Source organism: Sciurus carolinensis, chromosome 1 (assembly GCF_902686445.1).
Source record: "Sciurus carolinensis chromosome 1, mSciCar1.2, whole genome shotgun sequence".
In the NCBI taxonomy this organism is placed as follows: Eukaryota; Metazoa; Chordata; class Mammalia; order Rodentia; family Sciuridae; genus Sciurus; species Sciurus carolinensis.
This window is the reverse complement of record NC_062213.1, coordinates 67,650,668-67,678,488: the sequence shown is the minus strand read 5'-3', so window position 1 is coordinate 67,678,488 and position 27,821 is coordinate 67,650,668. Positions and strand designations below refer to the sequence as shown.

Below are 27,821 nucleotides of genomic sequence, written 5' to 3'. Positions count from 1 at the left end.
CTTAGTGAATGAAAGCACTTGTCTAGAATATATGAGCCCCTGGGTTAGATGCCTAGAACAAAGAAACCTAAAACATATCTCCCATACAAATAAAAAAAACCCCTAAACTCTTAGTGTTTATTATTAACCAGAAGATTATATTTAAAACAAATCTTATTTGAATTAATTTTATAATGTATAACAAAGTTTATAATACTTTGTTTCCCTTAATGTTTCCAACAATACATGTTAAAACTCAAAAGAGTCATGAAAGGCCCCACTGTATGTGGAATATGCTCTGTAAGCTAATATGTTTTTAAGGATGCATGGGAACAGACGAGGGAACGTGCCTTCTATGGAGAATGATGGTGATGTCACAGAACAATCAAATATACGAATTTCATCTGCTGGAAGTAAAAGGTATAGTATTTGCTATAAATTCTGCCCTTGAGTCATTACACTATGAAACAGCACTTGCCTAAAAATGACTGACTGAAAAAGTAGAAAGGTATATAGTATTAATTGCCTTCCTTTCTGGTGAGAGGAATTAAAAGGAGGGAAAAAAAAATGGGAGTGAGAAGCTTATGGTAAATGGAAATTTATAGTACTATTATAGCATCATTTTGAAGAACAAATTTTTGGTTTATAAAGCTTGCCAAGGTGTTCAGAATTAGTATCATTATAAAGTATGTAAATTTGTTTGAAATAATGAAAGGAGAAATAAGCATCATTTAATGGACTAAAAATCAAAGATATCCTAGAGTTATGGTAATGCACTTTGGAAATACATTGAAAATATTCCTGAAGGGTGAATTTTTTTTTCAGAACTTTATTTTTGATTTTTTTAGCTTATCAAGTAGATGACATTTATGCTTCCTTTGTACAATTAGTGCTTACACGTTGCTGTTGAAAAGAACAAACTGTTAATAGTTTTTCATTTTAGTGGCTTTCCTTTTCATACATAAGAATAAATAGTTCTAATCTATAGTATATAATGAAAGTAATATTGTCATATGTCAAGAAAGGTATCTATTTTCTTTGAGGATATGTAACACTATATATAGAGTACTTGCAATAATGGATTTGCTATTTGGTTCTAATTAAGTTTTCATTGCGGGATTTTTATCTTTTTTCTCCTTTCAAGGAAGATTTTATTTTTATTTTATTTTATTTTTAAAGGAATGATCTTTTCCAAGTGTGTGCATTGGCTATACTGTTTCTTCTTTTTTTAGGACTTATTTACATGCAAGTTTCTTTATTTTCCTTATAGGATAATTTCTAATGAGAATGGATTTTATTTTTTGAATTGTAAAGCCAATCAAACTGACTGAAGACAAGGGTTATATTTTTGTAAAGCCTGAATACATTTGGAATCCCACTGTATAAATAATTAAAATGCCATGATTTTTCTTTACCTTTACAAATATATAAATATTATACTGTCATACCTACATTTTACTGAAATTTGGCTTCCTGAAAATAATTAAAAATTTTTTTTTCTTTCTGTTGTAGTGCTCGAGATAATGAACTATCCAAATCTGCTAATCGAGATATCTGTAGTCCTTTTGCGGGGATGCTCTTTGGTATGTACAAAATTTCCAATTGATTAGTCTTTTACAGAATGTTGTATAAAAGGTTTTAGTGAGAACTCGGTGTTCTAAGTAGTACTATTTTTAGTAAGAGTAGAATATGTTTATCCACAGTGCTTACTTCATGATAAGTACCATGCTACGCATTTACCATGCATTTTATAGTTCTGTGTATAACTGTAAAACTAATTAGCTTGGTGGTGTGCTTTCTATAAGTTCTGTAGACGATGAATGAAACTTTGGTTTCAGTTAATAACTTCTCTCTCTCTCTCTTTTTTTTTTTTTGTTTTTTGTTTTTTGAGGTACTGGGGTTTGAAACTGGGACCTCCTAGAATACTAGGCAAGCATTCTGCCACTGAGCTTGCCAGCCTGAAGCAGGACAGAAGTCTGTTTCAAGCCCTTTTATAAAATTTTTATTTTGAGATGGGTTCTCACTAGGTTGGTCAGGCTGACCTTGAATTTATAACCTTGCTGCCTCAGCTTCTTGAATAACTCGGATTACTGGTTCATGTCACTGCATGTGGCGAGTTAAAAGCTTTTAATTTAATATTTTATGGGCTTTTTTCTTTCTTTCTTTCTTTTTTTTTTAATTTGGTACTAGGGATTAAAACCAGGGACACTTTACTACTGAGCTACATCTTCAGTTCTTCTTATTTTTATTTCCATACAGGGTCCTGCTGAGTTGCTTAGGGGTCTTTCTAAACTTGCTGAGGCTGAGCTTGAAGTTGTGATCCTCCTGCCTCAGCTTCTCAAGTTGGGGGATTATAGGTGTACACCACTCACTGTATTTGGCTTTATTAGTACTTTGTTACTTTGTTGTAGTATGGCTGTTTTTTTTTTTTTTTTTAAATGCTATTTTATATGTGATTTTTTGTTGTTGTTGTTTGTATTTTCTTGTTTCTTCAGCTGGCACAAAACTACCTTGTATTTTAGTTCAATTTCTTGGAACTGATCCATTTTTTTCCTTTGTTGTTTTCTTTCCATATAGTTTCTGAGAAAGTATTTTGTTCAAATAATGACAGTGGTCCAAATTTTATATTTGTTTTATAAGAGGTTGTATTAGTCAGCTTTCTGTTGTTGTGCCTAACTAAGATAAACAACTTAAAGGAGGAAAGATTTATTTTCAGAGGTTTCAGTTCATAGTTGCTTGACCTTACCCCTGTGGGCTTGTGGTAAAGCAGAACATCATGTGGCAGGACTGTGTGATTGAGCAGACATGCTTACCTCATGGTAGCCAGGAAGTGGGGGTAGGGCAGAGACAAGACTTACCCTTTCAAAGAATGTCCTTAAGTGACCTATTTCTCCCACTAGACTATACCTTCTACAGTTTCTACCACCTCCTGATAGTCCTCTCAATTATGAACCCATCAGTGGATTAATCCATTGATGAGATCAGAGCCCTCATGATCCCCAAAGTCCCACTTCAGAACATTGCTGTATTGGGGACCCGACTTCAACACATGAGTTTTTTGGGAACATTCCAGATCAAAATGATATAGAAGTCAAGATCTTTTCAGAATATATAACTTTCGAATTCGTTGTATTACCCTTGTCACAATTTCAGAAGTGGTGCGAGGAGAACTTTGTTTCCTGTTTGTATCTTTCAAAAGAGGTCTCTTATTTGTGTGAAAACTGTTAAAAAAATTTAACTGAACTTTGGTTCTAATAAAATATATGAGGAAATTAAATAATATGTTAGGCCTATTAAACCTAAGAGCAGTCAGTAATTTAAATCCTGGCTTAGAGACATTTAATCACATTATACTCTCAGACTTTTGTTTCCTTGAAATAACTACAGAAAAATGGCATAGCATCTAGAATTTTTTTTTCTTTTTCTTTTTTTCTTTTTGATACCAGGGATTGAACTCAGAGATACTCAACCACTGAGCCACATCTCCAGCCCTATTTTGTATTTTATTTAGAGACAGGGTATCAATGAGTAAAGCTCCTCACTTTTGCTGAGGCTGGCTTTGGACTCTCCATCCTCCTGCGTCAGCCTCCTGAGTCGCTGGGATTACAGGCATGTGCCACTGTGCCCAGCAGCATCTAGAATTTCATTCTAGTGTAATGTTTGTGAGAACTGACCAGTTTAACCTGGCAATAGGTCAGAGTATACGCTATGTTCTAATGATATAGTTGTTATAATAAAAATAGGAGAAATGCCTTTCTAAGCTGAAAACTCAGTGATAATTTTATTAATTAAAGGATTAAGACTGACATTTTAAAAGTGAGCAGCAAGAGTTTATCATTAGTGTAACTGGGGAATTACTTTTGACTGTTTAGTGAGATATTCGACTTTATATAATATTTGGAGCAAATCATTAAAGTCATTTTCCCTCAGACTATATTTGAATATATCTGCAGGGTTCTTAATGTCTGGAGTCAGGGCATTCCATCTTTAGGCAGCTCTGAGTGTTAAGATATTCTCATTTCAACTGAATTGAAATTTGTCTTTCTATTTTGCTGAAAGAACCTCATTTCTGACCTTTACTTTTTGAATATGCATTTTATAATATGTCATCTTCCTGAATATTTTGAGTCCTAAGATGTTTTCAGTTGAATTGATTAGGTTCTCAGGTAGACTATTTTATGCATAGATAATTTTCTATGTTCCATTTTATAACATAAAAGTTTCAATTTTGTATTCTTATACCATCATCTGTACATATATACATGTACAAAAATTGGTAAATATGTGCATAATACATTAGTGTGTTTATTTTCATCCTCAAAAAAAATAGTTGACTGTTTAGGGTGAAATAACAATGTATTATGGAATTTGTAATAGAATCATGGGTTATTTAGAAGTAGTATATAAATTGCCATGTATTTGGGGATTTTTTTCCTTTTGTATTTTTATTGTGGACTGCCTGTTGATGTCTTTTGTGGTTTGAGAGCCTAATTTGTATAATTCAATAATTTCAAGTTTGTTGATTTTTTTTTTTATGGCTCAGAATATAGCCTATTTTTGGTAAATGTTTTGTGTGTACTTGAAAGAATGTGCATGGTGTGGTTTTTGAGTGTCAATTAAGTAAAGCTGGTTCATAATGTCTTTATGTCTTATGTATCCTTAATGATTTTTCTCTGCTTCTGCATAGAGGAAAGTATTCAGTTCTCTGACAGTCTTGCCTTCAGTGTGAGGCTTAGAGTGCTGTAGGGATATTCTCAGTGTTGTTGCATCTTTTCAGGTTTTCAGCAAGACCTGAATGCCCCTAACAGAGGGTGTCTTATTTACGCTTCCCTCTCCTCAGCAGTGGATTGCTGTTACTTGGGGCAGGGCTATTCCTGTATATCTGATCTGAGGGATGAGACTTTCTCAGTGTTTCTGCCCCTTTCCAGAGTAGTAGCCAAACTCTCCTTTATTCTTTTTTTTTTTATTTTTTTTTTTTTTAATTTTTTTAGATGTTGATAGACCTTTATTTTATTCATTTATTTATATGTGGTGCTGAGGATCGAACCCAGTGTCTCGCACGTGCTAGGGAAGCACTCTACCACTGAGCCACAACCCCAGCCCTCTCCTTTATTCTGTGCAGAGTTTTGCATCAGAATTTCCTGACCTAAGAGCAGCAACCTTTTGCTTTGTAAGAGTGTAGGATGCTGGGTCTAAGCTAGTTTTCTGCCTCTCAACAGTAGATTATGGCTTTTGCTTTGTATGAGAGAAAAGTCTGAAAAGTGGGTAATGTATTTTTGCCTAAGTGCCACAGAAGGGTCTCTTTTGGGATTCGTGTATTTCCCCATCCAAAGCTTTCTGATATGCATCTGGTGGAGGCTGAATATTGATTACAGATTTCTGTTTGGGGCTTCCAGGGTTTCCATAGCTTATTCTAGCCCACACATGGTCTTAAGAATTTATTAAAGTTTCTACTGTTTTCTTACCTGCTTTTATGGTGGGCAACTCTTAAGTTAAAACTCTTGCATTATCCCATCTCTCCATTTTTTTTTTTTTGTACTCTTTGGCATTTAGTTCATTTGGTTGCTTGTAACTTTAGCTCTCTGAAGAGCTTTTAAAAAATTAATGATTTTGTTAATGATTGGGTTTTTTCTCATTTTAGGATCAGAGCATAGTTTTTTTTGTAGCTTTCTACTTTCTTTTTTTAAAAATTTTTTAGTTTTTACAGACTGCATTTGATTCATTGTATACAAATGGGGTACAACTTTTCATTTCTATGATTGTACAAAATGTAGATTCATACCATTCATGTAATCATACATGTACATAGGGTAATGATATCTGTCTCAGTCTGCTTTCTTTTCCCACTCCCTCCTGCCCCATTTCCCTCTGCACAATTCAAAGTTCCTCCATTCTTCTCTTACACCAGCCATGTGGATTTCTACTTTCTAAGCATAAGCAAAACTCCACCTTTGGTTCTTTACAATGGCTTCCATTTTCTCTCTCATTATGTTTCTATTTTCACTTAAATTCTTGAGCATAAGTATATATTTGAATATCCTTATCTGTTTCATCTTCTGTCATTTATTTGCTTTTTTTCTAATTGACTAATTTTCTAATGGTTATGGCTTTCTCATTGTATTATTAATTTTCTATTGCTTTATCACAAATTACCATAAATTCAGTGGTTCAAAACAATCCACATTTATTACATCTTAAATTGTGTAGATCCAAAGTCTAGGCATTACTTAGTTAAGGTCATACACATATTCATGGTCTCAGAAGGCTATAATTCAGGTATCAGCCAGGCTGTGTTTTTCACCTGGATGTTTGGGAAAGTATCTGCTTTTATTCTCTTTCAGGGTTTTGGCAAAATTTATTTCTTTTGGTTTTGAGGGCCTGGCTTTTTACAGGATGAACACTAGTGACTCATTGAGTTACTTGAGATTGTTTGCTGTTTCTCACCATGTGAGCTTTCTCACTGAGACTGCTCACTTGATAATGCTAGCATTGAGAATTTCTGAGCTCAAAGAGGGCCTTTCTCTTATCTGAGGGCCTTAAGCTGATTATATCAGGTCCACCCAAGATAATATCCCCTTTGATTATTCTAAAATTAACTGATTAGATACCTAATTACATCTGTAAATTTCTTTCATTCCTTCTTATTATATAAGAGCAAGTCATAGGTCCCACCTATACTCAAGGGTTGGGGATTATATAGGCAGTCATCACCAGGGAGTAAAGAACATAGGAATCATCTTCAAATTTTGCCTTACATCGCCACATTACTCTTTTCCTAAGGAGGAATTTTTATCTTCTTGAGGCCTCTTTTCAAATTTAGTTAGAGATGTGTACAGTAGTATTCATTCCAAGGGATAGCTTACTATTATGGAGTGACCTTTCTGGGTCTTCCCTTAAAACCCTAAGGAATCACTGAGAACTCTATAGTAGTTTTTGGGAACTTGAGTTTCTCTACTTTGTTTCATGTCTATGAATTTCACTTATTTGTTATGCTTTGTGTTTTTTCTAGCCAAATGGATTAATATGTGAATGTTCAGACTAGAAGGCAAGTCTGAAGGGCACACTTCCTTTTGGATCTTTGCCCTACAACTTCCAGGCATTTTCTTATACCTGAATTTTGCTCTTGGCTCACTTTAGTTTTTTGTGGTACTGGAGATTGAACCCAGGGCCGGCCTGCACATAGCGAGGATGCACTCTATCACTGATCCGCCTTTCCTTCCACTCCCAGTCCCTCTTTGCTCACTTGAACTTGGTTTCTTGGTTCTGTTTGAGTTTTTTTTGCCTTGTGCACATGGTATGGAAATTGCATTTGGGCAGAAACTCAAATAATTATAGGGCTCACCTCATTTATTTTCCTTCTCTTGGGTATTATAATCCTGTGCTTCTTGTTATCTAGTGTCTGGAAAATAGTTATTTTATGTTTTGCCCAGTTTTCTAGTTTTTTACAGTGCTGTGCTTATTACTCCATCCTGGTCAGAAGTGGAATGGAGAATTACTTTGATTATAAAACAACATTATTAACTTGAACATAATTCAGGTTACTACTTGGGGAGCTTCACTCTTGCTGACATATATGCTGAGTGGACAGTCTCAGATGCTGCATACCCGCTAATGGTTGAGAGAACAATAATTAAGGCAGTAGACAAGTTGCTGAGTCTATTACATTTTGGTATCTCATACTTTAAGTGTTGTTTAGATTGTGCATATCTTTATTAAGAGGTTATTTTGTGGCACTAATTTATGCAATAATCATAATATTCTTCTCTGGATCCTAAGGTTTTAATCAACTGAATTTTTACGTAAGTGATACCAGGGCGAGAGGTTTGTATTTCTTTTTTTTTTTTCCCTGTAGAATGGAGGTAGCCATTGACCTGTTTTGAGAGATAATTAAGTGTTGTATTTTAAGACATTGAATCTTATGTGAGTGTACTTTGATGTATTGGAGTACAGGGAAGGGAATTTGGGAGAGTAGTTAGGAAGTTATTGCTGCAGTCCTTTCCTAGGCTAATGGCTTTTTGAATAGAAAGAAGGGGACTCATGTGGTTGAATAAGAGAGAATGAACAAAGTTATAGAGAGGTGTTAGGGCTCCTTATTTGGGCCATTAGCAAAAAACAAAATGGGGAGGTTGGTTTTGAGAGGTCCATTTTGAATGGACATTTGTTAAATTTAAGGGTTTTATGGAGTTATTAACTATATTATATTGGAGCATTGGAGGTGGGGGAGCATTGGAGATGGGGGAATCATTGGAGATGGGGATTAGAATATTATGTTATTTCGGAAGATTTTTGACTAAAGGTAGAGGCTTGGGAATTTACTAGTGTATCTTGTGTTGGACACATGGTAGGAGCTCATAAATTATGAAATTAATTGAAGAGGTACTGATACATGTGATTATTTCTTCTGTACTTGTATATTTAGTAATTACTCTGATATAATTAAAAATGAAGTTTTTATTTTTTATTTTTTTAGCTTGAGTTTGAGTTGTATATGCTAAGACTGCGTTTTTTTCTTACCACTGTCTAGGAGGTGAAGATCGGGAACTTATTCAGAGAAGGAAAGAAAAATACAGACAAGAACTATTGGAACAAATGGCTGAACAACAGAAGAACAAGAGACGGTAATGAAAGGTTTGCATTTAACACCGGTATTTTGAATTTAAAAGGTATTCATAAAATGACATGGTAAACTAAGGAGCTGTTTGATCTAATGTGATTTTTCATTTATAAATCACCTATAATTTAATCACTTCATTGTAAATCAATAAGGAAAATGAAACAAATACGAGTGTTCATTTTTTGTTATAGATACATGAGACTGTATGTATGCTATAAAAGGCTTTTTATTTCCTTCATTAATTTGCTCAGTTTTTGTTTTTGAGTAGTGTTTAACATTATCTGTATGCCCATTGGATTATCCCTTACATATAAACCAAAATAAAAGTATGTGGCCTTTTTTCATTCTGATATGGTAAGCACACACACATATGCAATGTAAGTATAAATATGTGGTGAACTACAGGTATTTGTATTGTATAAAAGTCTCAGTGTTTGTTGTCTTGTAGAAAATACAAGATATAAATCAGGAAATTTTGATTCTAGAGAATTTGAGATCTATCATCATTTGGTACCCTGGAACCCTAAGAGGAAGCTAATATTTGCTATTGGATGTTGGCCATCTTTAACATTGTTTTCTTAAAAATTCTTATTAGAAAGTGTGGTTGTAAATTTTTACCCTTCTTTTTTTTTTTTAATTGAAAATACATATGTACCCTAAAAATAATTGTTTTGTTTCATAAAGATTTGTTTTACTTTAGTATTTTATTCTGTGTGAATCGTTTTTGAAATTATTCCACCCACTGGTTTTGAGATACTTATTCTAAGTCTGTTCCATGTAAATTCCAGTTTACTTTGTACCAGGTCAGAAAATTTGATTTTTTTGGTATTAAGGCTGTATTGTTAAAGGAATTACTTATATTTGAAGACTTTTGTTTCAGTGATGGTTATAATTTGGATAGTGTTTACAATAACTTTTTAATATATAAAACTTTAATTTTGTTTAGAGAAAAAGATTTAGAACTCAGAGTGGCAGCTTCTGGAGTACAAGACCCAGAGAAATCGGTAAGGGTTCCTGGCATCTTCTAATATTTCAGTCTTTAATTCAAATAAGCCTTGAATGCAGTGGCAGGTGGGGATAGAGGATATTGGGGGACTATAAGATTATAGCAGTTTAAGCAGGAATTAATTTAGTTCTTATGAAATATAAATCTTTACTCTTACCTATTTTTTATTTCCCTAAGACAATTTTTCCTTTTTAATTTGTGCATCATTTTTTAGTTTCTTTTAAATTAGTTCTTTACTTTGTACCATTTCAGAGGAAAATTATCTCAGTATAACTTAGAATCAATGTGAATAGTTTTCTTGGTATGTATGTCTTAGCTACTTACTTTTCTTATATGGAAGTGATTTCCAAAGAAACTGAAAACTTTAATTTGAGTCATTAAACATTTTAGTAATTGTTATTTAATGTAAAACTAGAGAGATGATAATCTTATTTTTACTTTAATTTTGCAATTCTCATCATTAAGTGGAATGAATTACTCACATCATTGCAGTTAAGTAAGAAGGAGGTAACAATTTATTGCTCTTACCACAATGTACTTTTTTTGTAGTTGAGTGTATAGTATTTGTTTGTTAAGGGAAGTGTTTGTTTTATCTTTAAATGATAGTTATGACCTTTAATTTCATTAAAAAGTTCATTCTTTAAAAGGGCTACAGCAAATCTTTAAAATTATTCTAATTATTATTCAACTATAGGTAGCTTTTGATTGACTTAGTTACTAAGTATACATCCTTTGGATTATCTGCTTTTAAAAGTTTAATACTAGAACTGGGGATACAGCTCAATGGTAGAGTATGTGCTTAACAGTCATAAACCCAGTGTTCAAACCCCAGCAGAAAAAAGCTTAATACTATACCAGGATCTCCCCCATGCGCTTCTGACTGTTCACAGAATAAAACTTGTAGATTAACCTGAGAAGAAAACCATGGCAGAGAAAAAGAAAATAAATTCCAAAGCTAAATATATTTTCTTCTACCAACATATACCTCTGAAATAGTTTTTGCTTTCCTTTTATAAACCTGAACTTTTTAATGTGATATATTGGCATGTTAAATTTTAGATTGTGTGACATTATCTTCAAATTGAAATACCTAAAGAGAGTCAAGTTGATTTATGAGAATAAATAAGTATTAGAAACAATAATTGAACATTACTTTTGGGTTTATGTTTGATGTTCAAATCAAATAACAAATCAAATAATAATTAAAAATTATGTGCTAGAATAGGGATTAGCAAACTGTGGTCTGTACCCAACCTTGCTGCTGTTTGCTTTTGTAAATAATGTTTTATTGCAGCACAGCCTCCCTCATTTCTGTGGCTGGGTTCGGTAGTTCTGAAGTGATTATGTGGCCTGCAAAGCCTAATATCTTTACTGTCTGGCCCTTTACAGAAAGTGTTTGCCAACCTTCTTCTCCAGAGTATTTTGCTATTAGAAATGGATTGAGAAGTAGCATAGAATTGTGCTATAATAGAGTACTGTATTTAAAATTGTTATTTGGCTTTAGTTGTTGGACAAGTATTTTTATCTCTGAAGTAGCTTTCACTTTCCTTTTATAAACCTGAGCTTTTAATGCGATATATTGGCATGTTAAATTTAACAGCAAGACCTTATGTGATTCATGTAATTCTCTGGGAGCCTCAGTTACTCATTTGTAATATAAGAATTAGATCTTTAAATATTTTATAGCTGTAAAATTATTCTGTGACTATCTTAAGTGACTATGGGGATAAAGGGTCTCTTAAGGTCCCTTCCATCTTTTAATTTACAATTTCTATGTTAACAAACAGATTTTTCTTTCTTTATTTTAGCCTGATAGACTAAAGCAGTTTAGTACAGCACCAAGACACTTTGAAGAGATGATTCCACCTGAAAGACCCAGAGTAGCTTTCCAGACACCTCTCCCTCCTTTATCTGCCCCGTCTGTCCCACCCATTCCATCAGTTTACTCCGTCCCTTCTCAGAATGAAGATTTGCACAATGGACTCAACAGTACTTTTGGTGAAATGGTGCCTCCCAGGTGCTTGTTTAAAATGTTTTGTGTTTTGGAATTAGGTAAGGTATTGTTATATATTATGTTTAGAAGGATATGCTGAAGCAGATGACATTATCCTTCGGAGGTTTTGTATCATTTAATAGCTTTGTCAAATAATTTTTCATGAAATTGATTTTTGTTGTTGCTCTAAAACTATTATAGGAACAAGGGAAATCTTTATAACATTCTTTTTTTTTTTTGGTTTAAAGATGATTATATTTGTAGAATGAATTACTAAGTAAATTTTAGGCTTAGGTCATATTTTTATAATCCTTTATCATAAAGAAGGTATGCATTATCCTCAATCTTGTTATTTCCACTTGGCAAACATTGAGTTCTTCCTTCAACTTATGCAGGAAGTTTCTAATGTGGGTCTTTTGTATATATGATTTTATTTTAGCTTCTTTTTCCTTCAGTTCTTTCTCTGTGATTATTATGATGCTATGCAACTCAAATGTCTGGAATAAAAGCATGGAGAGTATGAAAACTGTAATTTAGGTATTGGAGTAAAGATTTGATTTCTATAAAAGGCATCATTCTGTACTAGACTATATACATAAAGAAAATCCTATTAACACTGCTGTTTTCTGGTTTATACTTCCTTTTTGTAGGATTCAATCTTATTTTTTGTCTACTAGTATTAACATTCATTACATTTGCATAATGTATTTAAGTCTATAGGTTTTTGTTTTAAAACTTTTAAAACATTGATATTTCTGGGTGGTCCTTCCTTCTTGGTCTTTTATTTGTTATTAACAAATCATAGGGCTGTATTTTTCAAGTACTTCATTTCCTCTAATGGCTTCTGTACTCAAAAGACAGGGATGGGGATTGAAAGGACAGAGCATTGTGGTTTTATCATTAGATGATAAAGTAATACTTTACTTCACATCTACACCTTTATTGAACTTTAATTTTTCATTTGTAAAAGTGGAATAGGAATATTTTTCTTACCTATGGTTACAGAGTTGTGAGGATTAAATATTATGTAAGTCTATAAAATTTAGGAGTTGATGATAACAGCTCTTTTTCATAATAGTTATTAGCTTCTTTGTTGATGTATCTTTGATGTGAAGATAGTGAGGTTAGACACATGGAGTAACTAGTAAATGTGAGAAATATTTGCTACAGAAGAGAACTTTAATGCATGTTTTTTCATGCTCTCAGAACTTTATTCTTTAATGCATTTCTTAACTCTTCAGAATCATTTTGGAGTACATTAATAAGGGAGAATCTGTTAAGATAAACTCAAAACTGAAAATATTTTAGACTGCTTCTTTTCTCTTTCTGTTAACTACAGGATTTCCCTTTATCAGTTTTAGTATTAGAAAAATACTGCATTGGTGGAAATACAGAGCTATTTTCTAATTAGTAATAAAATGCCAAAGTTGAGTTTTTTAGAAATTTTAAGTTTATGTAATACTAAAGATTTCATCAAGACTTTTACTGTTGATATTTAAGTAATTTTTATTTCCCATTATGGTTCACTTCCTGTGAAAGAACATTTTATAAGTTAAAAAAATATACCCATTTCCCCAAATGGAATAATTTGTAATTATAATGTTTTGTAGCTTGTTTACCTCTCTTCCTGAACTGGTTCCTTTTTTCTGTGTGTAGTTGACTATAATAACATGGAAATTTTCCATGTTCCTCTTTTTCTTTGAAGTTCAAATGTCCCTATGCTGTATTGCTATATAGCACTTTGTGTCTATTTGTTTTATTTCATTTCCTGTACTTGATTGTAATTGTTTACTTTTTGTTATTATTTTGGAGTGCCAGGGATTGTATCTCTTTTTTGTTTGATATTGGCACATAATGATTATTGGGTATTAATTGATGGACTCTTGTTTTTGTTGTGTGTAAGTGTTGTACTTGAGACTGTGAAATATTATGCTGTATGATTTGCTTTTAATCATAATTTTTTAACGAATTAGAGTAAAATTAGAGTGTGCTTTTTCTAAACTAGCAATTGGGATTCCAATTATTTTACTTTTGCAAAATAATAATGATTAAAAATTTGTTGTAAAGAGAAGAATTTTCCATTTTTCTTTTGATATAGGGTTGCACCTCTGCCTCCACCTCCCATTCTTCCACCTCTAGCTACCAACTATCGAACTCCTTATGATGATGCATACTATTTTTATGGTGCCAGAAACACTTTGGATCCTGGTCTTGCTTATTGTAAGTGATCTCTAGGGTAAATATCTTTTTCCAGTGGTTTCATAAGAGCATTGGTTTATATGCAGGCAAAAATATGTGAATAAAAAAGCCTACTGCTTCTCTAAATTGAAGTATTACATACTGAGTAACTTAATAAAGTAAACATATATATCTGTCCATTTTTGTTATTATAATGAAATACATGAAACAGGCTACTTTTTGAAGGATAGAGGTTTATTTTGGCTTATAGTTTTGGAGACCCAAAATTCAAACAGTTTGTATAGGCTTTTGTGAGGTCCCTCCCTATCTGCCAGATGCCATTGTGGCAGATGTGTACATAGATCTCTGTTCATGTAGTCCTTCCTTATAAAGCCACCAGGATTCAATCATTGGGAATCCAACCTAATAACCTAACCTAATCTAATTACTTCTTAAAGTTCTCACTGTAAACACCACAGTCAGTTTAAGTTTTTACTTTCTTATTTCTGTTAAGGGATTAAACTCCTGTGTGAGTGCTGGGGGACAAACCAAATTGAACCAATAGCAATACCCACTTAAAAACTTAGTAATATTTGATAGTTATTTCCTTTTCATCTAGATTTAAGACATAATTATTTTGTTTTCTGGTGGTAGTCTTTGCTAATCCCTAACCCAGAAGAAAATATTGATGCTTTTACTCAGCAAACATTTCATCATGTGTTTTTTCCTTTAGGGATAAAGTGTTTTTAAAAGGGTACTCTGAAATAATTGTTTTTATTTCTTTTTTTTTCTTTTAAGATGGTTCAGGAATGATGGGAGTACAACCTGCAGCTTATGTTAGGACTCCTGTTACCCAACAACTAGCCCAGCCTATTGTGTAAGTCGTTAGTTAAAAGAACAATTTTTTTCCCTACTGTTTTTTTTATGGATTAAAATATACATGACATAAAATTTTCCATCTTAACCATTTTTAAGCAAACTTTTTTGGGGGTACTTAATACATTCATAATGTTATACGACCATCTCCAGAACTTTTTTAACTTGTCAGGTGAAATGCTATAGCCATTGAACAATAATGGTATAATTCCTCATGTCTCCTTCTCTCATAATCTTCTTTCTTCATAAGCCACCATTCTATTTTCTATGATTTTGACTACTATAAATACCTTATATGAGTAGAAACCATACAGTATTTGTCTTTTTGTGATTTTTTTCACTTAACATAATGTTCTTAATTTTCATCTGTTATGGCACATCAGAATTTCCTTACTTGAAAGCTGAATAATAGTACATTATATGTTATATACCATAAATATTGCTTATTAATCCATTCATAGAAACTTGGGTTGCTTCTAAATTTTAGCTGTTTTGAAAAATGCTGCTGTTTTACAGATCTTTGCTTGAGACCCTGTTTTCAATTCTTTTGACATGTGTCCAGAAATGAAATTGCTGGATCATGTTTATTCTTTTTTTTTTTTTTTTTTTTTTTGATATCAGGGATTGAACCCAGGAGTGCTTTTCCACTGAGCCACATCCCCAGCCCTTCTTATTTTTTACTTTGAGACAGGGTCTCAATATGTTACTTAGGGCCTTGCTAAATTGCTGAGCCTGGCTTTGAACTTGTGATCCTCCTGCCTCAGCCTCCCAGGCTTCTGGGATTATAGGCGTGTGCCACTGTGCCTGGCTATGATTCTTTTAAAAATCTTTTTAAAGGGACTGGGGGCTATGGCTTAGTGGTAGAGTACTTACTTAGCTTGCACAAGGCCTGGGGCCCCAAACCTCTGAATTTTTTTTTTTTTTTTTAAAGGAATTGATCATACTTCTTTTCTCATTAGCTATACCATCTTCTATTCTCACCACCAGGACACAGGGGTTCCAGTTTCTCCACATACTCGTCAACACTTGCTATTTTCAGTTTTTTTTTAATATTGGTCATCCTAATGGATATGAGGTAGTATTTCATTATAGTTTTGATTTGTGTTTCCCTTCTGATTTAGTGATATTGAACATATTTTTGTGTGCTTTTTGGCTATTTGTGTATTTCCTTTGGAGAAATCTGTTCAAGTCCTTTGCCAATTTTTTTTTTTTTTGAGAAATTTGTGATTTGTTTTATCTCACAGATAAATAAAAGGACATTCAATACCCCAAGTTCCTACACCAAAGAGCTAAGATCTTACATAGGAGCACTTAAGTCAAATTAGTCTTACAGTCACATTTCGTTTGGCCTGTATTATCATATATGTAAGTCTGCATTTTAAAATTGAGGCTTTCACATTAAAATCTGCATTTCTAGGACTGGGGTTGTAGCTCAGTGGTAGAGCGCTTGCCTGGCATGCGTGAGGCACGGGGTTTGAGTCTCAGCACCACATACAAATAAAGGTCCATCAACAACTAGAAAAGGATTTTTAAAAAATTTTGCATTTCTACTACTTTTTTTTTTCCCTTCCCTCCCACCCCCCCCACCCCTCTTTTTCCTCTATACAGGTCCTCTTTCCTCCATTCTTGCCTCTCTCCCACCCCCCATTATGTGTCATCATCCGCTTATCAGCGAGATCATTTGCCCTTTGGTTTTATGAGATTGGCTTATCTCACTTAGTATGATATTCTCCAGTTTCATCCATTTGCCTGCAAATGCCATAATTTTATTCTTCTTTATGGCTGAGTAATATTCCATTGTGTGTATATATCTATCTATATAGAAAGATAGATAGATAGATAGATAGATAGATAGATAGATAGATATATCTCACAGTTTCTTTATCCATTCATCAACTGAAGGACACCAATCTGGCTATTGTGAATTGAGCAGCTAGGAACATTGATGTGGCTGCATCACTGTAGTATGCTGATTTTAAGTTCTTTGGGTATAGGCCTAGAAGTGGAATAGCTGGATCAAATGTTTCTTTTTTTCGGTGCTGGGCATTGAACCCAGGGACTTGTGCTTGCAACGCAAGCACTCTACTGACTGAGCTATCACCCCAGCCCGGTCAAATGGTTTTTTTAATCCAGTATTTTTTTGTGTGTGTTTTTGTTGATTTGTTCTTTGTTATATATTCTGGATACTGATTCTTTATATTAGATATATGATATGCAACTATTTTCTCCCACTCTGTTTATATTGTCTTTTAATGTACAAAATTTTTAAGTTTTCATGAAGTCCAATTGATCTTTTGTTTGTTGTTGTTGCCTATGCCTTTGGTGTCACATTCAAAAATCATCGCCAAATTCAATGTTGTGAAACTTTTGCCTGGTGTTTCCTTCTAAAAATTTTATGTTTTAGTTCTTTCCTTGGATTCTTTGATTCATTTTGAGTTTTTTTTTTTTTTTTTATGATGTTGAATGTTCAGCTTCATTCTCTTGATGTGGTTATCTTGGTTTCCTAGCCCATTTATCCTTTCCCCTAGTGAGGGGTCATGGCACCTTTGTGAAAACTCATTTGGCCATATAAGAGTTTATTTTGGGGCTCTCTGTTCTGTTTCCTTGATCTGAATGTCTGTCTTTATCCTAGAACAACATTTTCCAAGTTTGCCCTCAATTTATTTTTCTTTGACTCCAAAAGATTTCTGTATGTAGACAAAAAGGCAGTTGTAGTTTGGTTTTTATTTTTATTTTTTTATTTGTTTTACCCATTCTTCTAGCCTTGGCCAGTATTTACATTTGGTGTAATTCTTGTTAAGGTAGGATTTTTATCTGCCATTTTGCTAGTTTTTTTTAATACATTTATGTCATTTTGTTTTTCTATTCCTCCCTTACTGTTTTGTTTTAAACGTTTAATAGCATTATGTTTTAATTCCCTTTTTATTTTAGTATAATTCTTTGTTTTTTTGTGGCTTTGCTCAGATTAAAATTAATATCTTAATTTAGAATAATTGAGTTTAGATTAATCCCAAGTTAATATTCATACTTTTTCTTCAATATCATTCCTTTTCCTCTACTTGATACTATTACTGTCAAATTACATCTTTGATTATTTAATCTCATTAACATAGTAACATTGTAATATCTTTATTTGTATATGTAGTTACCTTTACTATTGCTCTTTGTGTTTCCTTGGTTATGTCAAACGTTCTTTGATTTCAACCTGAAGGGTTCTTTTAATATTTAATATTCTGATAGAACAGGTGTGTTAGGAATGATTTGTTTCTTAGTATCTTAATTTCATTTTTGAAAGGTAGTTTTGGTGGATATAGAATTATATTGGTTGACAGACTTTGAATTTGTCATTTCCCTGTTTTCAGTCCTTTGTGGTTTCTGATAAACTGTTAATTTTACTGAGAATTTCTTGTATATGATAAGTGGTTGGTCATTCTTTTGCTATTTTCAAGGTTTTCTTTTTGTTTTTTTATCTACTAGCAGTTTGTGATATATGTAGTTGTGAATCTGTTTGAGTTTTTCTCATTTGGATGAGCTTAATGGATGTGTAAATATTTTTCATCAGATTTTGCAAAATATTTGTCCATTTTTCAAATATTCTTTTTTTTGTGTGTGTGTGTATGTTTTTAAATATTCTTTATGTCCTTTTCTCTGTTTCCTTTTTTGGAGACTCCTATTATGCATACATTGTTCACCTGAGGGTGTGTTCCACAAGGTCTCTAAGGCTCTGCTCATTTTTGTGGGGGGGGTACCAGGGATTGAACTGAGGAGCACTCGACCACTGAGCTACATCCCTAGCCCTATTTTGTGTTTTGTTTAGAGACAGGGTCTCAATGAGTTGCTTAGTGCCTCACTTTTGCTGAGTCTGGCTTTGAACTCTCCATCCTCCTGCCTCAACCTCCTGAGCCCCTGGGATTACAGACTTGTGCCACCGTGCCTGGCACTGCTCATTTTTCTTCAGTCTTTTTCTTTGCTTTAGACTAGAAAATCTCAGTTGACCTGTCTTCTGATTCACTGATTGCTCCTTCTGGCTGTTAAAAATCTGTTGTTGAGTTCTTCTAGAGAATTTATTTTATTATCAGTTGTTATACTTTCTAACTCTATCATTTCTATTTAGTTTTTAAAAAAATTTCAAAAAATTTGTCTCATTGATAAACATTGGTAAATTTTGTTCTCATAATTTAATTCCTTTAATTCTTCTGATGTGTTTCTAACAGCTGTTTATAAATCTATATTAAGTAAGTCTAAAGCTTAGGATTTTTCAGGGATGATTTGTATTGACTGCTTTTCCTCCAGCATATGACCCATACTTACCTGTCCCCCCACCCCGCAAGTTTCGTAATTTTTTTTAATTGAAAATTGTACATTTAGAAAAACATAATTTGGCATCTTTGAAAATCAGATTCTCTTCCCTCCACATGCCTAATTGTTATTGCTGTTTGTTGTTTTTTGTTTTCATGTCTATATTTTAAGTACCTTATGTGGCTAGTTAACCCCTGAAGCCTCTTTTAGGTTAGCTTAATAGCTAAGCTTATGGTTGCACTGAGATTTCTATAAAGTCATTGAACCAGGAAGTTTCTCAGCCTTTGCCAAGAAGTTCTGTGTGTGTATTGAGGCAAGCCTTCAGTATACAGGCAGTTTATGTCTTTACTTTAGCTTTCACTTCCTATATTCATAGATCCTCAATGCCAGCCAGAGGTGAGAGATTATTCTTGGAGCCTTTCTGAATATTGCCCAGCAGCACATGCATGTGGCTTTCTATTTTCCCAGAAATATGTTGGAGCTTTTCAAGACTCTATAAACATACCATTTCCCACATTTTTTCCTTTACTTTTATTGGTTAGGTTTTTGCTTATCTGAATTATTATCATTGCCTCAGGTAACTGTGATTATTAAACTCTTTCTTTCTGCAAACATATAGGGATATTACGAGTATTGGCTGAATTAAATATGTGAAGTTTCTCGAACAGTGTCTGACATACAAACTGGATTTAGATCTAGTCAATATTATAAAATCAATTACTGTAATATACTAATAAGAAAGGAAAGCTATGTGATCCTATCAATTGGTACAGAAAAAAAAAATAAATTTTAGCGTCCATTAGTTTAATAACTATTACATAACTCATGAAAGAATAAATGTGAAAAAGCTACATTATTATTTTAATGATGACATATTTAAAACGTTATTTTTGAGATTGTTCTTATTAACACGGTTTCTTTTCAGCCTAATAATTGTAACTAGGGCAAAAATAATAGAGAAAGAAAGGACATAGATATATGGATGAAAGAAGAGAGAAAACTGATATTATTTATAAAAGCATATACTGACATAGATACATGGATGAGAAAAGAAGAGAGAAAAGTAGTATTATTTTAAAAAGCATATACAGATATGTTAGAATTAATAAGTGTTTTGGTAGAATTACTGAATGCAAAAGTAATGTATAAAAATAGTTGTAGGAAATGGCAGTTTTTAAAATAAAAAGTTACTATATTCTACTCCTGTGCATACAATCAAGATAAATAAAACATATACATACAAAGACTTGTTTTGAATGTTCATAGTATTATTTATAATAGCCAAAAAGTGGAAATAATTCATATGTCCATCAACTTGTAAATAGGGATAAACAAAATATTTTGTATCCACACAATGAAGACACTATTCAGCAATAGAAAGGAATCAACCTCAAAATATGGTCATTGAAGGAATCCATACATATTATATGGTTCCTTTTATATAAAATGTTCCAAAAGAGAAAATCTGTAGAGACAATAATTAGGCTATTTACTTAGTGACTGGAGGAGGGTGGAGTCGGAATTGGTTGGAATTGATATAAGGGATATTTTGTGGATTATGGAAATGTTCTAAAACTACATTGTGGTGATGATTGTACAACTGTAAATTTGCTAAAAATTATTGATCTGTATATAAAATTCATACCCCTGTATTTCTTCCCTTCTTCCTGAACTTTGGTCTACATATATCTTAAAACCCTTTCTATTTGGAACAGACTTTTTATGTTATATTGTTTTATTTTTGAGATGGTTAGAAAGTAATTTTTATTAGTTAAATATTTTACTAAGTAAACCATTATTTGTTATGGTGTTACTTGGGGAATTTCCTGTGTGTGGTTATTTTTATATATTCAGAAAAGTGCCTAAATCCTATGTAACTTTTCGATGAACTATCCCAAAGTGTTTTCATTCCCAAGCAACAATCACCTAGATCAAGAAATAGATCAGGTATTTGAAAGTTTCAAAACAGACAGGGGCAAGAAACTTATGAAGAGGTTACTTGCCTAAGGTTTACTCTCTGACCTATAGAGAATATCCTCTTATTTGAAGATGTTTTTATATGCCGATCTGTTTCAAAGGACTATTGCATGTTCTTTTTGAATTTTCTTATTCTTGAATGACAGATGGATTCAAATAATTATTTTTTTGATGTAGGAATACAGTTGGACAGAATGAACTGAAAATCACAAATGATCGAGCAGTAAATTCAGGACTGTTTTTTGAAGATAAACCAAAGCCTTCTAAACAATCACTTCAGTCTTATCAAGAAGCTTTGCAACAGCAGGTATTCACCATTCATTTTGTGTCTAACATCTTATTTGTTAACACAGTGGTCCTTTAGAACTCAGGATATGGCAGGGCAGGGAAAAAACAGTTATAATTCAATTTAATAAGTTTTGAAATAGATATACTGGAATGCTATGGAAAGCATAGAATAGGGAGAGTAATTACCTGGGATTATTGGGTAGGCTTCACATGGTAGTTAATGGTTGAACTGCATGTTATATGAAGAATAAGTTGGACATTCCTGGCATATTAGGAGAATTAAATTGTTTTGGGTGGAGAGGCTGGAGAGTTAGATTGTGCTGGATTGTGAAGGATTAGGTAATAAAGAGCTTTCAGGTTCATCTTGTTATGGACAGCCAAAAAGAAGGAAATTTTAATCTGAGAAAGGTGAAAGGATTAGTTGATATAAGGAAATTTGACTTTTAGGAAGATAACTTGTGAACAGTTGGCAAAGAGATGTGGCCGAGAAATCCAGTAAATCCTGAGGTAGTCCAGTCAGGAGGTTTTAAGGCCCTGAACCAAATGAAGAAGCAGTGAGGATATCCAAGAGACAGTTCTGAGGTTTCATTGATAGGACTTAGATATAGTGAATGAGAAAGAGCAGAGGGCTTGAAGGTGATTCTGAGTGTTGAATGTTCTAATGTAGGAGAATAATGAGGCTATAAATCAAGACAGGGAATAAATACATGTAGTAGAATATGTTTAGTGAGAGAAGGTAATGGGTTCTGTTATTGCTTGTAATGCTCAAAGAGAGTTTATTTAAATATCAAATTTAACTATCAAATGTACAGGTTTTTTTTTCCCCCCCAATTTTATCTCTGGGAAGGCTCTGGGACTCGTGTTATAAATCTGTGTAGATGACTATATATCTATCTAAACTAAGGTAACTTCTGTAAAATTCTATCTGGATATCTTAAAATACTTTTTTTCAACTTTTACATGGGGAACCTTTTGGAAAGATAAAAGATAGTTTTTTTTTTAAAGTTATCAAATAAGCACCATTATTTTTTATATGTTAGGATTCTACAAATAGGAGAGTTAATTTTGAGTGAGCATATTAAAAATATCACTGACAAACCTAGATTTCTCAACTCTAGAAGTATGGCATGTGTGTGATGACTTCTTTGGCTCTGCTGGAGTGAAAGAGTACCTAAATTTACCATGCACATGGTTTTGAGTTTAAAAAATGACTTTCCAAAATGTAGATTTTTATTCATTGCCTATCCATATATCTCGAGAACAATCTTGTGCTTATACTTTGTGATAATAAGAATGTATTTGTTTTGTGTGTTTTTATAAATCTGTACTTGCTTTGAACCTTCAACCTTCTGAATTCTGGAAATAGACTACCTAGGAAGAGTAGGTCTGATGAGGTAGGGATTAGACCATGAAAAGCTATATATGAAAGGAAACTGTGAGATCCTAATGGTCCCATAGAACTGGTGAGGTTGGGAAGGAAATGATTGGAGTAGAAGTGGGGAGAGAGGGAGGAGTTGGTTGAGTTTCAAGTGGGGTTAGTAGCTGGAAAGGTCTCTGGTAGAATGATGGGATGGGAAGGATAGCAGGCATATATTCCAGCTATTCAGGTGTTTATAAGTTGAATATTGCATTTATTTGTTAATTATAAACTTTATAGTGAGATGTACTGCAAAACAAAAAAGAAACAACAACAAAAAAAAAAACTCCAGGTTTTTTTTTTCTTTCTAAACCAGAAAAATGAAATATATGATGTTACTAACCACTTGTATCAGCACACTCGTCAGTACTTATTTTAAATATATCTTATGTTGTCAAGATCCGGGAACGAGAAGAAAGGAGGAGGAAAGAACGCGAAGAAAAAGAAGAATATGAAGCTAAATTGGAAGCTGAAATGAGAGTTTACAACCCTTGGGGGAAAGGTGGAGGTGGTGCTCCTCTCAGGGATGCAAAAGGAAACCTGATAAGTATGCTGTTTCCATGGCTTGTTTTTAAAATAAACTAAATTATTTTCATATTTGAAAGAGTGAAGAGTATAGGGATTCAACATTTAAAGCTAGGTCTCTTTTTTTCTTAATGTGAAAGAAGCATTTTGATAATAAATATAGCAGAGGTTAGAAAGACTTCAGAATTCTGTTAATTTATTTTTATTATAAATTGTTCATCCTCTGATAATATAACCCAACTGCACAGAAAAGTTCGTGGTAGTTGGTAAGTATTACCCAAACTAGTACTTAGAATATTTTATTTTGTAGTAAAAATGGTAAAACTGTTTGACAATTTTTTTTATTTTTAAAGACTAGTAAGCCATTTTAAAAATAAATAATTGGGATTGTGGGAAGGGAGCTTGTATTTAATTTATATGTGGAGTATATCTGCTCAATGTAAGAGCTCCTTTGAAAAAAATACTTGATCTCAGAAACTTTATGTCAGATTGCAGAATTATGTTGTTATTTTTCAGTTATATATTCTCAGAAGTTTTGATCTAGTAATGGAACAGTTTGAAAAAGTCTTTTTATAACTTGCTTTATATATTAACAGTTTCTAACTAGCTTATAATTAAACTGATTAAAAATGGAGTAAGATAAATGTTTTTGAAAATTGATTAGAAATGAGAAAGGATGATAGAAAAATACCTATTAAGATATTAAAAATGTAGATTTTATGTTCTTCAAGTGTTATATGTTATAGGGATAAGTAAGGGATAAAATGAGAAGATTGCTAGATATTTAGTTATTACCATCCTTGAATTATGGCTTTTATTCTTCACTAAATTTTTTTAAAAGATAGACTTGAGACTCAATAAGGTAACTTTTTTTCTTCCCAAAAGATTTGTTTCTTTGCTATCTTCGTTTCATGAATACTTTCCTCACAATTGTGGAAGATGGAACTCTATGTTACTTTTAAAAAATTTTTTTGTAGATGAGATGATTTTAGGTGATGCATAGATGAACATTTTTATTGTAATATTTAAATGTTTATTTGGATATATTGTTAGGAAAATTCTGATTTTCCATTTATGCGTAGTGCCGTATTTCCTTTTAAAGTAAAGGTGTTACTTAAAGGTGTTAATTAAGGCAGTTAATGAAAAGCACTGTAACAACTCTGAATTCTCAGTTGAAGTTTACTTCTCAGTTATGTCACATTCTGATGTTGGTTCTCCTCCAAGAAATGACTTAGGGACCTGGATATTTTCCATTATGTCTCCATTTTGTTTTAACTTCTAGCTGCACAGACTGGGAACATGGTGGGGTAGTGAGGACTAGTTGAGAATTTTTTACTTTTCTGTGTATTGGAGATTGAACCCAGGGGTGCTTTACCACTGAGCTGAATCAGCTACATCCCCAGTTCTTTTTTTGTTTTTGTTTTGAGACAGGTTATTGCTATGTTGCTGAGGGTCTCACTAAGTTGCTGAGGCTGGCCTTGACCTTGTGATCCTTCTGGTTTAGCCTCTTGAATAGTTATAGGTGTGGGCCACCATGTCTAGCTACAAGTTGAGGTTTTTGTTGAGTCCTGACTTGGAAGTGAAGAGATGTCACCTTTGACTTCATTCTGTTGTTCAAAACTAATTATAGGTGGATTCCAACATAACTGCTTGAGTAACTGGGAAGTTTAGCTTTCTCTATGCCCAAGAGGAGGATAGGAGTTTTGATAATTATATAAGTAGTTTTGCTCTTGGAAGTCTAAATTGTGAGTTGATAGAAATTTACCACAGGAAATTTAAAATAGAAAATTGCCATGGGAGAGGTGCTTTAATGACTGAAACACTGGAAATAGGTTAATTTCTTAGATCTTTTCAGAGTGACTCTAAAATTATTTTCAGTTCAGATAATACAGTTATGGTATTTTGTATGCATTTAATTGGTGGAAATAAGCAGGATAAATGCGGGTTACTGAATTATAAAATATTGTTTTAGAATTGTCTGACCTAATGGGGATAGAAAAAAAACATTTCTGAGATTTTCATTTTTGGTAGTAATGTTTAGTTTGCTTATTTAATACCGCAGTTATGCCATGAAATTGAAAAGGTACACTCTTTTATCAAATACATTGGAACTAATTTTTAGAAATTTTTAATTTTTCTTTTCAGTTATACATGGCAGTTCATTTTTGTATATTTATGCAAACATGAACTATATTTTATTCTTATTAGGATCCCAGTCTTGTGGATGTACATATGGTGAGATTCACTGTGGTGATTCATATATATATAAAAGGAAAGTATTCTTTTCACTATCTTTCCCTTTCTCAACCCCCCCTTCATTTCCCCTTTGTCTTCAAAATTCTACCCTTATTCTATATGTTAGGCATTTTCATAATGATGTGCCTTAGTGTGGGTCATTATAATTTTGTTTATTTGGAGTCTTGTGTGCCTCCTATATCTGATTTTCCATTTCATTCTTTAGTTTTGGGAAATTTTCTGATATTATTTCATTGAAAGATTGTGCATTCCTTTGGTTTATATTTCTGAGCCTTCATCTATCCCAATAAATCTTAAATTTTCATTTTTATTGGAAATTCTGTTTATGGTCTCTAACAAGTTTACTCCATGGTCAACTTCATTTTCAAGATTACATATTTTATCTTCATTGCCTGAAATGTTATCTTCCAAGTCATCTAGTCTGTTGGTGATGCTTTCCATTGAATTTTTAATTTGGTTTATTGATTCCTTCATTTTGAGGATTTCTCTTTGATTGTTTTTCAGAATCTCAATTGAAGTGAGTTTTCACTTCCTATATTTGCTCTCTGCTTTTGCTCCTTACATTGTCTGTGACCTCACAAATCAGTTCAACTATGAACTTTCTAAATTCCTTCTCTGTGGTGTCAGTGGATACTGTTACTTAGGTATTTCGACATCTACAGTGTTAATTGGCACAATAAACAGAAATGGTATGATAAGGAATTGTCAACAGTAAAAACAATAAGTTTGGAAGGGTTTGCAATTTCCCAAAATGTGAACAGGGAGAATGCAGAAGAGATGTAGGATGTGATGATTATGAGGGAAGAGGAGAGAAAATAGAAGTGAACAATTAAAGGAAGAGTGAAAGATCAATAGAATTTGACTGTTAATAGAGGAGCTGGGAAAAGGGAGAAGATATGTCAGGAGAAATAAGACAAGTGAAAAACAATACAAAACCAAAACAAAACATAGTAGTTCAAAATCTTAACCCTCAAAAGACATTCATGAAAAATAACTACCTTCAAAAAATGCTGCAAAGGAGAAAAGAGAGACAAATACAACTGTGTGAAAATAACATAACACTCTATACTCAAAGACAAAAGTCAACAAAGATAGAATTGTGACAGTAAAATTAAAAACTTAACCAACACAAAAGATTGCCAAATGCATCTCGTAGTTCTAATTCATTAGTAGCATGATTAAATATTTCTTCATATATTCTTAAGTATTTGTATTTTATGTATTGGAGTTGTGTTTGTTTCTTATGTTATTTGTTGGGATAAAATTTGCATGCAATAAAATTATTCAGTTTTAAAATTTAGTGAATTTTGATGGCTGGTTCTACTAACCACTGTTACCACAATCAAGAGGTAGAACACTTCCAGCAATGCAAAAAGTTCCTCGAGTCCCTTTATAGTCATTTCTTTTACCAAACTGCTGCTGCTAACTTGTGTCATGATAGTATTATCTTTTGATTCTGACATTTTTCTTTTGGCATAATATTTGTAATATTCATCCACATTTCCATATGTCACTAGTAATTTGTTATTATTAAAAAATGTTGCATTGTTTGGATGTGTACCACAATTGTTTATCCCCATACCGGTTGATGAGCATTTGGATTATTTCTATTTTAAATCTTTATGAATAAAACTGTTACAAACATTTACTTACCAGTCTCTCTGTGAATTTAAGTTTTCATTTCTCTTTTAAATGCTTGGAATGGGCTCCTCAGGTTGTATAGTTAGGTGTGTTTAAGTTTGTACAAAATTGCCAGACCATTTTCCAAATTGGTTGTGCCTTTTATTATTCCTGCCAGAAAAACATGAAACTTCCAACTGCTTTGAATCCTCATTAGCATTTGGATTTGTGCATCTTTAAAATTTTGCCATTCTATTAAGTGTATGGTGATAATTTAAGAATTTTTTTTTGAGAAATAATTTTAAGACTCGCAGAACAGTTGCAAAGAATATGAAGAACACCAATTCCCCCTAATGTTTTTACATTATATAATCATGGCACAATGATCAAAACTAGAAATTAACATTGGTACAATATTACTAATGAAATTATAGACCTTATTTGGATTTTTACTTGTTTTTCCCCTAATGTCCTCATTCTATTCCAGGCTCTAGTCTAAGATCCTATCTTGCATTTAGTTTTCATGTCTTCTTTAGTCTCCTGCACAGTCTGTGATAGTTCCTACCTGTTTGTCTCTTTTGTCAAATCTATCTGTATCTTAAGATCCAATTCTTGGCAAATGTCATAAAGTCATTCTTCTTTATGGCTGAGTGATATTCCATTGTGTATATGTACCATAGTTTATCCATTTATGATAGGCGTCTAGGTTGGTTAAAATAGCTTAGCTGTTGTAAATTGTGCTGCTGTAAACATTGATGTGACTGTGTCACTGTAGTATGCTGATTTAAAATCT

At 32.8% G+C, this 27,821-nt stretch overlaps 1 protein-coding gene across 7 annotated transcripts in view; it reads left to right on the top strand.

The window, feature by feature from the left end:
• Cspp1 (centrosome and spindle pole associated protein 1) overlaps nt 1-27,821 on the top strand; it is a 126,009-nt gene that overhangs the window by 46,919 nt on the left and 51,269 nt on the right. For 5 of the 7 annotated variants that reach the window (XM_047547462.1, XM_047547448.1, XM_047547453.1 and 2 more), the window contains 9 exons: nt 301-399; nt 1,492-1,562; nt 8,504-8,597; nt 9,540-9,597; nt 11,408-11,616; nt 13,691-13,812; nt 14,569-14,647; nt 21,100-21,229; nt 23,027-23,174. In XM_047547462.1, the coding sequence (XP_047403418.1) occupies nt 301-399; nt 1,492-1,562; nt 8,504-8,597; nt 9,540-9,597; nt 11,408-11,616; nt 13,691-13,812; nt 14,569-14,647; nt 21,100-21,229; nt 23,027-23,174 (1,010 nt within the window). The remainder of the gene's footprint in view (nt 1-300; nt 400-1,491; nt 1,563-8,503; nt 8,598-9,539; nt 9,598-11,407; nt 11,617-13,690; nt 13,813-14,568; nt 14,648-21,099; nt 21,230-23,026; nt 23,175-27,821) is intronic. The other 2 variants (XM_047547476.1, XM_047547468.1) reach the window with 1 other exon arrangement.